General features: G+C 44.6%; 1 protein-coding gene across 1 annotated transcript in view; it reads left to right on the plus strand.

Moving 5' to 3' along the window:
- The first annotated feature begins 302 nt into the window (after positions 1–302).
- The window catches only part of HSPB8 (heat shock protein family B (small) member 8), a 73,694-nt gene continuing 56,528 nt past the window's right edge, over positions 303–17,468 (plus strand). Inside the window, exon 1 of the mRNA XM_075341854.1 lies at positions 303–1,094. Coding sequence (XP_075197969.1) covers positions 716–1,094 — 379 coding nt within the window. The 5' untranslated portion in view covers positions 303–715. The remainder of the gene's footprint in view (positions 1,095–17,468) is intronic.

Here is a 17,468-nt window from a genome sequence, read left to right on the forward strand (position 1 = left end):
ATTGACACGATTGGTGTCTTCAGGGTCAGTGATGCAGCCACCATTGTCCACCACTCTCAAAGATATAAAACATCAGATCAGATAATGATTCTGGAAATTTAATTGAAGTTGGATTAGAATAAATCTTTTTAATTCCACTAAGGTACAGTCACACAAATGTGTTCAACTTCAGACTCAGCCCTGCCTAGCAGAAAAAGGGTGGATGACAAAGAAGAGGGGGTTGTAAAAAGGAGAGTGGTAAAGGAGGGACCAGCAAGAGAAGGCAGTCTAAAATTGGACACCCTGAGTAACAAGTTCAGTGTCTTTTGGGAGTCATCAGCTGTTAGAGAAGCAGATTCTTAGAGGGTGTTTCATAGGCTCCAAATACCCAGCTGACAGGCCACAGGCTGCAAGAATGAACAGGGAGATATAAATAGGAGCCATTCACTGCAGCACAGAAGTTTACAGAACTTTCTCGGCTGAAGGTAGTGATGTTTATTACTGCTGGTGCAGGCCATTTGCAGACTGAATCCGCAGGATTAAGACGCTGCTCTCACTCCCAATGACTCTGCTTAATTCCCCGAAGAATTTATAATACTTGTTTTTCTTGGCTCAGCTTCATTCTCTTTGCATATCCTTTGCTTGGACGTAACTGATCAGAGCTACGTACTTTATCAGAAAAACTATTCATTTCAATTGGAATTAATTCTTTTTTTCTTTTATTCTTTGTGCGGATATGGCTGACAGTCAATTGCCCTTCCCTTGTCATTATCCTGCAAGTAGACTTAGCAGACCCCGGGATCCTTTTCGAGAACAAGGCCTTCCTACGCGTATGCTGGATGATGACTTTGGATTTCCAGATGAGTTAACTATGGACTGGCCAGACTGGGCAAGACCCAGGCTAACTGCCTCTTGGTCAGGGCCTTTAAGATCAGGCCTGGCACGGACATCTGGTATATCCCCTCCTGGATATAGTGCTAGATACACTGGATACCCTGAACCTCGTAATACTGTGGTCACCCCAAGCCAGCCCTGGAAGGTGTGTGTTAATGTACAAAGTTTCAAGCCAGAAGAACTGACAGTAAAAACCAAAGATGGATATGTAGAAGTGTCAGGTGAGTGAATGGTAAACTAACCTTGACATAAAAAAATCATATGGCTGCCCAGACCATGTCACATTCTTTAGGACCATAATTTAGATTGACACTGATAGCTGTGGATGCCTATCATACCGGATCAGTGCTGTTATCCGTATACAGCAGTTTATAGTAATAGGAGTGTTTGAGAGTACACATGAAGTACAGAAGTGTATGTATATGTATGTGTTTAATTTGGCCATTCTCAAACCAAAATAATCTTAACTATTTCAAAGCCTAGAGCATTTTATCTTTAGTTACTGACCTTCACACACAGTCACAAACCATTAAATGTTTTACTTCAGTTAACAGCCCTGTAAATGTGATCATAGGAAGGGATTCTTAAAGATATAGCACAATAATTCAGATTAGATACAATGTTATATTGTAAGGGGTCTTTTAAGTCATAGGAAATCTCATTCCAAATTATTGGCTTGTGTAAACATGGAGATCACCTGACAAATGTGCAAAATGCTCGATCATCTGGTGATCATATCATTTATATCAGCAAAAATGCTAATTGTTATGAACAGCGCAACACCCCATGTTACCAGACAATGTGCAGCCCATAACATGGCACTGTAGATGGACAGGACAATCCCCATATTGCGATCATTCTGTCTTCATCTTTGTTCTTGAGTCTGGGTAAACAGCAAGTCAACAAGCACTGTTGATCTTATATAGTTGATCGTCAGTTATGAGAAGAGCATTGACGAGTAGAGATGAGCGGACCCGTAGAAGTTCAGCTTCAGCAGGTTCAGTCGGACTTTAAATAAAGTTCTGACCTGGACCCGGACTTGACCTGATCCCCAATAAAAGTCACTATTGGGCAGTTCAGCTCTACTCCCACATGAAGCCAATCATAAACAGTTCACTTCCGAGGGAGGGGGGGTTTTCACATTTTTTTTGGAGCACACTATATTCAATAACACTGATCTTACCCACAGCGCGGGCTGTGCTGATCACTGAGCATACCCGAGCACAGCAATGCTCACGCGAGTGTTTAGCACAAAATAAAGCAAACAATGTCAAATACTTTTTTTTGTAAAGTCTGTGTTTGATACGAGCACCGAACTTTACTGTTCGGGTTCGTTCATCTTTATTGACAAGGCAAAATTGGCACATCTAATGGCTGGGGGGAGGGGGGGGGGTCACATACAGATGTAGCAAAAGTTACCTTGACTCGCCACATCATTGAGAAATTACAGTACAAAAATAAGTGTAATTTAACACCTAACTTCTATGACAAGTTATCAAGATGTTTTTTGAGGCCTGGTAGGCTTTACTACATTTGTATATCAGTTGCATAAGGCTCTATCTAAGGCCAGAGTCACACTTACTTGTGACTTGTGTGTGACTCACGTGAGGATCGAGTCGCATCACCCGGCATGGCTGCCTGCTTTCTGGGCAAGGAGCATGCAGCTGCACACTCCTGTGTGGAGAGTGGAAGGCCGTGCCAGGTGATGATGAGTCTTGATCCTTACGCAAGTGTGACTCTGGCCTAATGCAACTTTTCAAATCACAACTGATACCATAACGCCAGGGCCACACGGGGATCTACTGCGATCCTTTCATGACACTTGGCTCACGCTGGCAGCACAGCAAGAGCCGAGTGTCATGCAAGTGTCACTGCGACTGAGGTCCAATAATGCGATCGGACCTCAGTTCCGGGGGGCGGGCCAGCAATGAGGAGGGTAGGGCTGGCACTGCAAAGGGGAGGGATTTCTCTCCCTCTCTCCTCCGTTGCCGGCTAATGCCATTCTCGCCCTGCACTCGTGGTACACTGGTGTACTGCGAGTGCAGTGCGATTTTTCTCTCACCCCATAGACTTGAATGGGTGCGAGATAAACAATGATCGCATTACACTCGCAGCATGCTGCGATTGTTTTCTCGGTCCGATTAGGGCTGAGAAAATAATTGCTCATGGGTGCTGGGACATAGGCTAATATTGGTTAGAGTGGAATGCGATAAAACATTGCATTCCACTCGCTCCGATTGTCATGCCATGTGGCTTAGGCCTAATACCGTACATTGGTTGTCATCAGTATTTTTCAAGATGTTCTAGTAAGTGCTGGTCCAGGGCCAGATTTTGCTTCAAACATTGCGATAAGCCTCCAGATCGGTGCCTGCTCCCATCTGATTCAGCATCTGATGTGCAGTTCAGGTGGAAAGCTTCCCCCATGCAAAGAATGGGATCAGATCCACCATCAGTTTCCAATTGGTTTAGTTAATAAATGATAACACTATGCCAGTTATAAATGCAGGTCACCATTAAGGGAAAATGTATGTATTAAGGTTTTGGGGTAAAAGGGCTGAGTACCCCTAGGGTTTTCTGCATGCTGTGTCTATATACATAGCTGTAAGGATGAATGGCGTACATACAGTTGAATATACCCAGTAATCTTAAGAAGCCCTGTTCTCTCCTTCGCCATATTCTAAAGCCTGCTTTACACCAGGCAATCTATCGTGCGATAGATCGTCGGGGTCACGGTTTTTGTGACGCACATCCGGCATCGCTGGCGATGCCGGCCTGTGTGACACCTCCTAGCGACGCAGTATCACTCACAAATCGTGAGTCGGGTACTGCTCGTTAGGTTCCATAATATCGGTTACTTTAGTCACCCATCGTTTCCGTGGTAGCACACGTCGCTCCGTGTGACACCACGGGAACGATGAGCAGCTCACCTGCCTCCCGCGGCCGCCGCCAGCTCTATGTGGAAGGAAGGAGGTGGGCGGGATGTTTACGTCCCGCTCATCTCCGCCCCTCCGCTTCTATTGGCCGGCGCCCGTGTGACGTCGCTGTGACGCCGAACGTCCCTCCCACTCCAGGAAGTGGACGTTCGCCGCCCACAGCGAGGTCGCACGAGAGGTAAGTATGTGTGACGGGGTTTAGTAACTTTGTGCGACACGGGCAGCGATTTGCCCGTGACGCAAAAAGGACGGGGGCGGGTACGATCGATTGTGAAATCGCACAATCGGTCGTACCGTGTAAAGCAGGCTTAAGTCACAAGGCCCCTGCATTTATACTGGTTTTAGAGCATTGCATACTGTATATTCTGCAAATCCTATATGTGTGACCTTAGCACTAATAACTTTAAATGCACAGTGGATTTTTTGTAATTATTTTTCAAATTAACAAAAAGAAACTGACCGTTTTAGCAGATATATTATGTTTTCAGTACACAACTTGAGGTAAGAAGCTATATAACTAATGCTGTTATACAGGTGACTTTTTCAGACTTGTCACCACCAGCACAATTAAGGCCGCTTTACACGCTGCAACATTGCTCAAGCGATCTCTTTGGGGTCACGGAATTGGTGACGCACATCCGGCCGCTTTAGCGATGCTGTTGCGTGTGACACCTATGAGCGATTTTTGCATCATTGCAAGAACGTGCAAAATCGCTCATCGGTGACATGGGGGTCCATTCTCAAATATCGTTGCTGCAGCAGTAACAAAGTTGTTCCTCGTTCCTGCGGCAGTACACATCGGTACGTGTGACACCGCAGGAACGAGGAAGCTCTCCTTACCTGCCTCCCGGCCACAATGCGGAAGGAAGGAGGTGGGCGGGATGTTATGTCCCGCTCATCTCCGCCCCTCCGCTTCTATTGGGCGGCGATTCAGTGACGCAGCTGTGACGTCGCTGTGGCGCTGAACGAACCGCCCGCTTAGAAACGAGGGGTTTCGCCGGTCACAGTGACGTCGCAGGGCAGGTAAGTAGTGTGACGGGTCTGGGCGATGTTGTGCGCCACGGGCAGCGATTTGCCCGTGTCGCACAACCGATGGGGGTGGGTACCCACGCTAGCGATATCGGTACCGATATCGCAGCGTGTAAATTGGCCTTTACTCTGAATTAGCTAAACTATTCTATCATTTTTGCTTTCTACTTTTGCAGTCACTGCTCATACATTTATTGAATACCTACAGGAGCTCTGATCACTGTTTTACAGTTGGTATAGTTTCAGGTGAGGCCTGTATGATAGTTTTCTTTATTATTCTTTATGCAAGTGTTAAAGCGGTATTCCCATCTCAAAAATCCTATCCCAATATATAGTAGATGTAATAATAATAATAATATAAGCAAATACCTCCAATTAGAAATGTAGTATAGTTCTGATATAGCCATGTCTCTTACCTCATGTGCAGAGCATTGCAGCTTAGGCATCCATGGTTACAACCAGAGCAACTAGCTGTCACTATATGAGAGGATGTAACCATGGATACCTAAGCTGCAATGCCCTGCACATGAGATAAGTGACATGGCTATATCAGAAGAACGATATTACATTTCTAATTGGACGTATTTGCTCATTTTATTATTATTACACTTACTACACGTTAGGATAGGATAGGAGATGGAAATAACCCTTTAAGGTTCTTTCACACACACAGTTGGTTTCCATTTACAACAAAGAGTTTTTCTTTTAGATATTTTTAATAACTGCACTTTTTTTTTTTTTTTTTTTTTTTTAAATAAAACCACTGCAGTTTATTATTTTTTCTGCCAAACCCAGAGGTGGATGAAAACATATGGGGAAATATAAGTCTTTCCTTTTTATCTCACTTTTTGTTTATCCACTTCTGGCTTTGCCTCAAAACCCTACATAAGAAAACCACAGAGGCTTCTTTTCCCAAAATACCAATGTCAATGATTCAAGAACGTATAGTGCCGTCCATGTATCTTTATAAAAAGTACAAGTCATCATAGTTATAATCATTCCTTACTTATCACATTAAGATGTCCGCATTTCTTTTATTTTTAAATAGATTATTCTGTATAAGATAGTTTAAAATAAAATCTGCTTTTTTATAATAAATTATATATTTTCATACTTCGGGAACTGTCCTATCTGCAGAATTCATATGAAAGACGCATGATGAAATCCGCAGCAATCAGCTGATATTATATCACACAAACTGAACCCCCATTAAAATATAGAATTTTATTAGTTATGCATTAAAAACAAAGAGGAAATGTGTTACAGGCAGCAAATGAAAAATAAGGGGAGTTTTTAAAGATGCCCACTTTCAAACAGAAGCATGTATAGGGGAACTAGTAGGACATTGAAACACGAATATTAGAACTGGTCAATCTGTGAACTTTCATTAACCCAGCATAAACAAAATTACCCAAAATAACAGCATGCCAAGGGTAAAAGGGAAACCTCAAACATAAGTCCAAAAATGGTCAAACTACACAAAGCAACATTGCCTTGAAAAGGGTAGACATAGGTAGTCCAGCCATTGGAAAATCATAACTCCTACCTGACTGTGGAGGTTGGCACCCAAAGATGATAAAACGGGTGTGTCACGATTGACAGTCATATGGTTTCTGCCAGTAGAAGGTCATACCATTTGGCAAAATGCTCCCTGACTTTCTGTTGTTCCTGCTGTTAGTATTCATTGTACTAGGTAGATTTCCTGCTGGATTTTCATCTATTCCCCTTTAGGACCCAGGGGAGCTCTCCTTCTGTCCAGCTGCTGATTATTAGTATTCCCCTTGTGCTTAAATACTCCCATTTTCCCTGAACTGGTCCTGGTGATATTATTCAGTTCATTCAAGCTATAGTTGAAAGCAGGTGGCTTGTACTCATCTGTGAGATCGTTGCTGAAGCTTTGCTTAACTTCTACTAGTATGATCTGTGGATAAGTATTTCATGCATTTTTCCCCATGTGTCCTCTTTGTGTCTTCCTTTAGCATTTAGTGGGGTTGACGAAAAGCTCATCCCACCCATTCCCTAGGGTCAGGTATCCGGCTCGGTGCATACGTGAGGAACCTATCTTCCCCTTCCCTTGATGCAGTGGTCCCCTTCCCTTACCTTTCGCCGCTTGCTTGGTACTTCCCCATACATAGCGTGTCAGTTGAGTATATGATATGGCGCCCCCGCTTGGACATCGACTTACCCTATATGCACACCTATGCTCAAAATAGAGGAACTGCTGCTGGCAAATATATAGCAAGTGTAAATACAAGATAGCAGCTCATGAACATCACAACAAACGAACAACAGCTTAAGGTCCTGGATCCAGTGAAAAAGGGAAGTATAAGTCCTTGATTTATATCTTACATTTATTTTACAACTATTTTTTGGCTTTGGCTCAAAAACCTGCACAAAAAACCACAGAATTTAAAAAAAAAAAACAAACAAAACCTACACCATGTCAAAGATTCAAGAACCTATAATGCTGTCACTGAACCTTTAGGCTATGTGCGCACGTTGCGTTTTTTTCTGCGTTTTGGCTGCGTTTACAACTGCACTGTGTCATTGACAAAATGCATGCATTGTGCTTCCCCAGCAAAGTCTATGAGAATCATACAAAATCTGTGCACACGATGCTTTTTGAAACACAGCGTTTTGATTGTCAAAAATTTGTCTCTGCGTTTGAAGAAGCAATATGTCAATTGTTTTTGCCATTTTGCCTGCGTTTTACACTCATTGAAATCAATGAGTTGTAGAAAAACACTGCCAAAATGTGAAGCAGTGCGTTTGCATTGCATTATTGTTGCGATTCGCATGTTTTTTTTAACATAACTAAGGCAGGTCTTTCGTCTTTCTCTCTCTTTCGGTCTCTCTGTCGGTCGGTCGGTCTGTCGGTCTCTCTCTCTATGTCTCTATCTCTCTCTCTGTCCATGTCGGTCTCTACCTCCCACCCCCTCTCTCATACTCACCGATCCATGATCACCGGCGTGGCGCTGCACGGCATTCACACTGTGGCGGCTTCTCTTCTTTTGAAAATGCCGGCCGCTCCTTAATCCATCATGTATACCCTGCTTCCCCCGCCCACCGGCGCCTATGATTGTTTGCAGTCAGACCCGCCCCCACGCTGAGTGACAGTTGTCTCACTGCAACCAATCACTGCCGCCGGTGGGTGTGTCTATATCGAGCAGTAAAAAAATAAATAAATAATTGAAAAAAACCACATGCGGTCCTTCCCAATTTGGATACCAGCCAGGGTAAAGCCACATGGCTGAAGGCTGGTATTCTCAGGATGGAGAGCACCACATTATTGGGAGCCCCCCAGCCTAACAATATCAGCCAGCAGCCGCCCGGAATTGCCACATCCATTAGATGCGAGAGTCCCGGGACTTTACCCGACTCATCCCGAATTCCCCTGGTGCGGTGGCAAACAGGGTAATAAGAAGTTAATGGCAGCAGCCCATAGCTGCCACTAAGTCCTAGGTTAATCATGGCAGGTGTCTCCCCGAGATACCTTCCATGATTAACCTGTAAGTTAAAGAAAATAAACACACATCCAAAAAATCCTTTATTTGGAATGAAAGACAAACACCCTCTTTCACCACTTTATTAACCCATCAAAAAAACCTCCAGGTCCGACGTAATCCACAGAAGGTCCCACGATGCTTTCTGCTCTGCTACATCGGAAGCTGACAGGAGCGGCAGTAGAACACCGCCGCTTCTGTGAGTTCCATGCAGCAACTGAAGTGAGTCGCGCGATGAGCTGTGCTGTCACTGAGGTTACTCGCGGCCACCGCTCTCAGGTAAAGGACTGCAGCTGAGGCCGCGAGTAATCTGAGTGAAAGCACAGCTGATTGCGCGGCTCACTGCAGTCACTCAGGGGATTTACGATCACAGGTGAGTCCTTCACCTGTGATCGCAAATCAAGCCACGGCACACGCACAGAGCCGCGTGATCACAATGAAGTCGGGTGAAGTTCATCCGAGTTTAGTCTGATCTCTCAAAGCCAGCCATACTCTTTTTGACAGTGCGGTCCCAATCGACTCTGCTGCAAGTCTATGGGGATGCTGCAGAGCCGAGTGGGACCGCACTGTGAAAAATGTGTGTTCTGGATGCTTTTCCCACTCTGTCTATGGCAAAGCAAGCATCCAGAACGCATGATTTTTCCAGGAATGTGCGCACGTTGCGTTCTGCCGAATGCGTCTCAGAACGCAGCTTTTTCAGCTGTGTTCTGAGACGCACAGGCAGTGACTTACATGCTGCAGGCTTGTTTTACGAGTTGTACTTTTAAATAAAACCATAAGTTTTACCATTAAGTGTACTGGAAAACAGCAAAAAAATAGTTTTTGGGATATTTTATTCACCGTGTTCACTATATGGTAAAACTGATGTGTCATTGGGATGTCTGAGGTCGGTGCGAGTTTGCAGACACCAAACATGTATAGGTTTACTCGTATCTAAGAGGTTAAAAAATTCACAAGCTTGTCCAATAAAAGTGGCGCACGTTTTGCGCCATTTTCCGAAACCTGTAGCGTTCACATTTTTTGGGCTCTATAGCTCAGTTATGGCTTATTTTTTGTGTCTCGAGCTGACGTTTCTAATGGCACCATTTTGTGCAGATTGTACGTTTTGATCGCCTGTTATTGCATTTTGCGCAAAACTTGCGGTGACCAAAAAAACTAAATTTTGGCTGTTGGAATTTTTTTGCCGCTACGCCATTTACTGATCAGATTAATTGATTTTACAGTTTGATAGAGCGGGCATTTCTGAACCTGGCGATATCAAATATGTGTATATTTTTTATTTTTTTATCCTTTTAATTTTCAATGGGGCGAAAGGGGGGTGATTTGAACTTTTAGGTTTTTTTTAATTTTATTTTTTAAAACTTTTTTAACTTTTTTTTTAATTTACTAGTCCCCCTAGCGGGCTATATAGATCGATAATCCAATTACTCTGCCTGCCCTATCTGCTGATCACAGCTATACAGCTGTAAACAGCAGATATAATCACTTTCTGCTTCACTCGGCTCCGGGCCGAGTGAAACAGAAAGTGACTCATGTTACCTACAGGCGTCATCACATGACCCTGTGCTACCATGGCAACCACCGAAAGTCACGTGATCACGCATGTAACTTCCGGTGGGGTCGGTGGTAAGTAAAAGTAATGGCCGCGTGCATATACATCTCGCTGCCAGACTTTGGCAGCGAGATGTATGGGGTTAAATGTTACAGGTGAAATGCGATTCCACTCGTAACATGCAGGCACACATGTCAGCTGTTGAAAACAGCTGATATGTGCACGGATCGCCCCAACCTGCCCACGACAGGGGGTAGGGATTAACGTCACATGATCCATGACGGATAGATCCGTCATTGGTCATGAAGGGGTTAAAGAAGCACTCCCATGTAAAGTTTTTATTAAATGTGTGTATGTGTGCATATAATGTTTTGTGTGTTTATATTATATGTATCTATCACTGCTCTCTTCAGTGTCCAGCGCTGTTCTGCTCCTCTTCTCAGTGACGCCACCTCTCTCCAGACTGTAGATCACACTGCGCTCTGCGTGACCTGGAAGTAACTTTTACAATGTTACTATGTATCATCAGAACAAGGCTCTATAGACTTTCATTGTAAAAGAGACTTCTGGCTTACGCATAGAGCAAACTCAGAAGCAAAGCAGAAACGGGTCTGGACACTGGAGAGAGCAGCGGTAGGTGATAATATTAATACACTCATACAACACTACTTGCACACATGCACACATTTAATTAAAAAAATATATACATAGGAGTGCTTCTTTAATAATTCCCTAGTAATCACACTAAGATGTTTGCATTTATTTTATTTTTAAAGAGCATCAAACAGCAGGATTTTCCTATATAAACTAAAGCCAGTGCTATACTGGCGCTATCATGCTAATTCTATACATACCTTACCCTACCCTACCAGTTGTTTGATTGGATGCAGAGTTTCTGAAATATAGGCAAGTAAAGTTTGTGAAATTCACTGTTACTTGATTGATAGAAGCTCCAGAATACCTAATAGGTGGGTCGGATTTGCTACATATTCCCACCCTCATCTGCCTGCCTGTCATTCCTCACCCTGTCTCTGTTATTACAGGAGGAGGAGGAAGGAGGAAGGAAGGTCAGGGGGAGGAAGGACAGGCAGCAGACAGGGACGGGAATAACTAGCTCTGGTTTTCAGCCTTTCTTACCTTGGCCATGTCTTTGAGCACTGAATACCTGGTACTTCTGGGCACACCAGGAAGGGTAGAGTTGTGGAATTTGACACCACTGGAGGATAGTGGAATTCTGGTCACTTCACATTTGATTCTTCCAAAATCTTTGGCAGTTAATGAACAGTTATTTTCTCCACACATTCTTTGCAACCGTGTTCACTATTTGCAACAAATCTTTTGATGGTTCTGGGATTACGATCCAATATCTTGCATACAAATCAGAGTGAAGAGGGGGTTAATGCCGCGCATCAGCCAAAATGAAGATGTAGCACATTGATGTTATAAACGTATTCTTTTATTCCATCGGTCTACGCGTTTCGAGGACATACCTCTTCTTCAGGACCAGTGCATCAACATAGTATATCAACATAGATATACTATGTTGATGCACTGGTCCGGAAGAAGAGGTATATCCTCGAAACGCGTAGACCGATGGAATAAAAGAATACGTTTATAACATCAACGTGCTACATCTTCATTTTGGCAGATGCGCGGCATTAACCCCCTCTTCACTCTGATTTGTATGCACATCCACGTGGGGCTGCAGCAGACGCCATCATCCTATGCTCTATCAGTGGTTGTGACTATCACAACCTTTTCAGGTGAGTGTATTTTTCCTGATCTACCTCACTGATCTGTTGGTATTACACTATCAGCGCTCCTTATTTTTCAGTTTATAGATCCAATATCTTGGCATTTTCAAGAATGCTGCCTCCCCTGTAACACTTAACACATTTTCACATTTCACTGTCAGATAAATCTCTTTTTTGGCCCATTTTGCCTGAAGAAAACAATTTGCCTAATGATTTTTATCACATTGATAAATGGTATTGATATCCTTAGGCTACCCTATCCTCATTACACAAATACAAATCACTTGACTTTCTTCACCCAATAAGCATTCAAGTTTATACATCTTGGAGATGGAAAATCTGCATACAAATGTCAATATGGTCAAAATATTCACATGCTTTAGAATTGTGCATAGTGTAATGGATGCGTGTCCTATCTGTGAAAAAACACATACATAAGAATGTAGGCTTAAATGAGGCCTTGGAACAATAACTAAACTCAAACGTTCAAGAACTTACATAGTTACTGTGAAGACAAGAGGGTCAGTGGGTGCTTTCCTCCACATGGACCAGGGATCATCTAACTGAAGGCTTGCACTCCTTCCCCATGGGCAGAACACTACTCAGACAACACAGGGTGAGGGAACCACACATTGGTAAGACTCTATTTGTTCACCAGCAAGCAAAAAAATATTGTACATTTCCATCAGGAACAAGTACCAAAATATGTATCCAGGCAACTGAGTTGTCCCAACCTGGGTTCTCTATTCATGTGTTCAGCATTGAGCAGTGAAATAGTTCTGTGATCCTCCAGCTGGAACCGTGGATTCTACGCTGAAGTCCTGTAGAATATGGCTGCACGAACAAGGCCTTTTCATACACCTCAATTCTTATTTTAGGGTATTGTGTCTTACAGGATTTATGGGAGATGCCTGTTCTCTCATTGGTCACTATTTCAATCCGACTGCATAATTTCCCTCTAATTGATGTAGCTAAAGGAGCTGAAGCAATAGACATTTAACAGGCAGAAGGGCTCCGCTCAGTCTGACATTAAACAATGGCAAACGTCTCTTGATTTACCGAACAAAAAAGCAATATGCCTGGCCTAATTAAGAACAGATCACCCTCCACACAAGTGGCCAGACACTGAGTCATCACAATTACTATGTACAGTAAAGGTCCAGTCACACTAAACAACTTACCAGCGATCCCAACAACGATAGGGATCGCTGGTAAGTTGCTAGGAGGTCGCTGGTGAGATGTCACACTGCGACGCTCCAGCGATCCCACCAGCAACCTGACCTGGCAGGGATCACTGGAACGTCGCTGCACGAGTTGCTGGTGAGCTCACCAGCAACCAGTGACCAGCGCCGCGTGGAAGATGCTGCGCTTGGTAACTAAGGTAAATATCGGGTAACCAACCCGATATTTACCTTTGTTACCAACGCAAGCAGCTACACGTGCAGAGAGCAGGGAGCAGCGCACACTGAGCGCTGGCTCCCTGCTCTCCTAGTTACAGCACACATCGGGTTAATTACCAGATGCGTGCTGCAGCTAAATGTGCACAGAGCAGGGAGCAGTGCACACTGCTTAGCGTTGGCTCCCTGCTCTCCTAGCTACAGCACACATCGGGTTAATTAACCCGATGTGTCCTGCAGCTACATGTGCACAGAGCAGGAGCCGGCACTGACAGTGAGAGCGGCGGAGGCTGGTAACAAAGGTAAATATCGGGTAACCAAGGACAGGGCTTCTTGGTTACCCGATGTTTACTGTGGTTACCAGCCTCCGCAGAAGCCGGCTCCTGCTGCCTGCACATTTAGTTGTTGCTGTCTCGCTGTCACACACAGCGATGTGTGCTTCACAGCGGGAGAGCAACAACTAAAAAATGGCCCAGGACATTCAGCAACAACCAGCGACCTCACAGCAGGGGCCAGGTTGTTGCTGGATGTCACACACAACAACATCGCTAGCAACGTCACAAAAGTTGTTCGTTAGCAGCGATGTTGCTAGCGATGTTGCTTAGTGTGACGGGGCCTTAAGTTCAAGACTTTAAAATGATGAGCGCAAAAAGGTTCTGTTATTAATATTTTATATAATAAGGGTGGATAAACAAAAACATTTTTTGGGTGAAAATATTGTAGGTGAGATACTTTGTGGCATTTGCACAGTAATGGCTTTCTTCTGGCGACTCGACCATGCAGCCCATTTTTTTTTCAAGTGCCTCCTTATTCTGCGACCTGAACCAGCCACACCGCTAGTTTTCAGTGAGTCCTGTATGTCAGCTGATGTTATGTATGGGTTTTTCTTTGCATCCCAAACAAACTTTTTTTGGTCTACGTGATAGTGGTTTGGTTTTTACAGAGCCCCTGATTTTCCATTTGTTAATCACAGTTTGAACACTGCTGAATGGCATTATCAATTTCTTGGATATCGTTTTGTATCCCCTTCCTGTTTTATACAGTTGAACTCTCTTTTCCTGTAGATCCACTGACAATTCTTTTGCTTTCACCATGACTCACAATCCAGAAACGTCAGTCATTGGATGAAAGATGCAAGAGTCTGTCTGGATCCCAGACACTCACTCAGCTTTTATGCACACACTGATTACAAGCGAACAGATCATAGGTGAGGATGTTACCTTTATTAGCCATTCAAACCCATTTGTGTAAACTTCTGTGCATGTTATCAGGTCAAAATCACCAGGGTATGTCAACTTTTGATCAGGGTCATTTGGATGTTTTTGGTTGTCATTATGATTTAAAAAGATAAAACATAGTAGTTTGACATTAAATGGCTTCACCCAACCACTAACCATGAGTGGAAAAAAAGATTTTGTGTTATCATTCATATTCTCTGAAAAAAGGCCAAGAAAGCAAAAAATCTGCCAGTGTATGTAAACTTTTGAGCACCATTGTACGTCTTTGGCCGTATCACTGCCTTTGAAGTAAGCTCACACAATAAACTCACATCTTTCCTGACACTTGATAGCTGATTTAATCAGCCATCAAGTGCCTCTAACAGCCATTGATGGATCAGAGAGATCTACCCGTGGCTGTTAACCAGATAAATGCTGCTGTCAATCTTTGACACCTACATTTAACATGGGCAGAATTACATCACTGGTCCAGCCCATGTGATGGCAGGGCACCAATTGGTTGCCATCACATCCAGCAGTTCCTGATTTTCTCCACACATACCGCTTAGAATTATCACCAAAATGTTTTATCTTCATCTCATCAGACCAGAGAATCTTATTTCTCATAGTCTGGGAGTCCTTTCTGTGTTTTTTTGCAAACTTTGTGCAGGCTTTTATATGTCTAGCACTGAGGAGAGGCTTCCATTGGGCCACTGCGCCATAAAGATCCGACTGATGGAGGGCTGCAGTGATAGTTGACTTTGTGGAACTTTCCCCCATCTCCCTACTGCATCTCTGGAGCTCAACCACAGTGATCTAGGGGTTCATCTTTACTTCTCTCACCAAGGCTCTTCTCCCACGATAGCTCGGTTTGGCTTCTTCCATTTATGGATTATGGAAGCCACCGTGCTTGTTCCGGGGGGACCGGCAGATTAGGACCAGGGAGTATATATCCCAATCGCCAGTTGGGGCCTACCGTGCTCCAGATGGCAATGGAGCTGCTGGCACCCTGTGGGTTAGGTGGAGACTATAGAGCTGATGACTCAGAGATAACCCAGGAGACCTGGGAACCGGTCACGTGTCTAGGGACACATCAGACCGGATGACAACCCAGTTAGCGTTTGGGTGGAACGAGCGCTACTCCGACCACGTGTGCAAGGAACATGTCAGGCCAGATGGTGACCAGGTAGCGTTGACCGAGAAGACCGTCGCAACAGCGCCCTGTCGGCCACATGTGTAAGACACGAGAGACTGAGCGGTCCTCCGGTTAGCGTTTCTGGTCACCACTTGACTGGGCACGTGTGTGAAGGACACGTCAGACCAGGTAGTCACACCAGTAACATTTGACTGGGAAGCCGAGGAGGGAAAAAGGGTTCACACACCCAATCCAGGAACACCCTGTTAACTCCACAAGGGTTCTGGGATACGCTGTCCATGCGCGTAGAGGGCACAACCGGACAGGTGGCGCAGCAGGTATGCTGTCCGTGTGGGTAGAGGACAACCGGACAAGTAACGCAGCAGCCGCAGCCCAGTTAACGCCACTGAACTGCTATAGCACAACTGGAACAGCAGCAAGAAAGCATGGTGCCTGACCCTGATGTGCTGAGCCACGAATCTTGGCGTAACAGGCACCGTTCGCCTAGCCCTACCTACCTCTTCCAACAAAGCTTATGCCACCATGAACTCTAAGTGAAGACTGCGCCCCTCCATCTTGTCTCCAGCCCCTTTTATAACCTGGGTAGGCCCCAAACTCAGGGTGGAACCACCAAGGTCCAATAGCAGAGTGCCATGTCATCAGCGACGTCACCAGCAGCCTATCCGGAACCGCCACATCATTGATGACATCATGGCAGCCACGCCCCAAACACTTCACCAGTCATCGTCTGATGACCAATGGTGAGGTGCCAGATCATTGGGGCGGGCCTCTGGAAGCCAGTCCGGAGTGGTCACGTCATCAGGACACCTGACACTCTCTGCCCTATCAGGGCCTGCCATCTCATGGACCTGCTCAGTGAGGTCCTTACTGGACCTAGCCTCTGATGCACTAAGTGCTTGAGCATGCTCAGCAGCTTGCACAACAGACTCAGAAATCAGACTATCTGCCTGAGCATGCTCCGAAGGCACATGCTAGAACTTAGACACAGCACGAAGTCCAAGTACCTGTGCAAAGAGGCTGTTAGGATTAATTCTGGGAGCATGCTCAGTAGCCTGAACTGAGGACTTAGTCTCAGAAATGACACCATCAGGCCGAGCATGCTCACTAGGCAAAACACCGGACTTAAGCTCTGGCTGGGGTGAATCGGCGCGTGCATATGCACTAGACGCCTCTCCACACCCAGACGTGGTGGAAGGAGCAGCCAGCTAGACGACCCGAGGCACGGCCAAAAACTACAGCCGGCGCCTGGGCGCAACAGGAACCTCAGCAGGCTGCTTGTGGCTATGACAGCACCAGTTCGTAACAGTGCTCTTAGGAACCTTAAGTACTGCAGAAATTATTTTGTAACCTTGGCCAGATCTGTGCCTTGCCACAATTCTGTCTCTGAGTTCCTTTGGCAGTTCCTTTGACCTCATAATTCTCATTTGTTGTTACATGCACTGTGAGCTGTGAGGTCTTATATAGACATATGTGTGCCTTTCCAAATCAAGTCCTATCAGTTTAATTAAACACAGCGGGACTCCAATGAAAGAGTACAACCAACTCAAGGAGGATCATGGACAGCATGTGACTTAAATATAAATGTCTGAGCAAAGGGTCCGAATACTTATGACCATGTGATATTTCAGTTTTTCTTGTTTAATAAATTTGCAAAAATTTCTACATTTCTGGTTTCGTTATGTCAAGATGGGGTGCAGAGTGTACAATAATGAGAAAAAAAATGAACTTTTTTGAAATTACTAAATGGTTGCAAAGAAACAAAGAGTGAATACTTTCCGTACCCACTGTAATTTGGTGACAGAGGTGATGTTATGCAGCAGAGACTTTATGCTGTCCGTACCCACAAGACCAGCCTAACAAAAATGCAGGAACTGTACTCAACTACGGTATACATTTTTGTCAATGGTCAAGAACCAGTTAATGTGTCAAACTTACTAGGCCCATGATATCGACTAGACATACGGTGAACATTTCATTCTTACTGACTAACATAGGCTGCATTATGTTGATGTATCTGAACAGTTAGTTTATTTTTAGATCCTTGGAGAATAATA

This window comes from Anomaloglossus baeobatrachus, chromosome 1, assembly GCF_048569485.1.
Source record: "Anomaloglossus baeobatrachus isolate aAnoBae1 chromosome 1, aAnoBae1.hap1, whole genome shotgun sequence".
Taxonomy (NCBI): Eukaryota; Metazoa; Chordata; class Amphibia; order Anura; family Aromobatidae; genus Anomaloglossus; species Anomaloglossus baeobatrachus.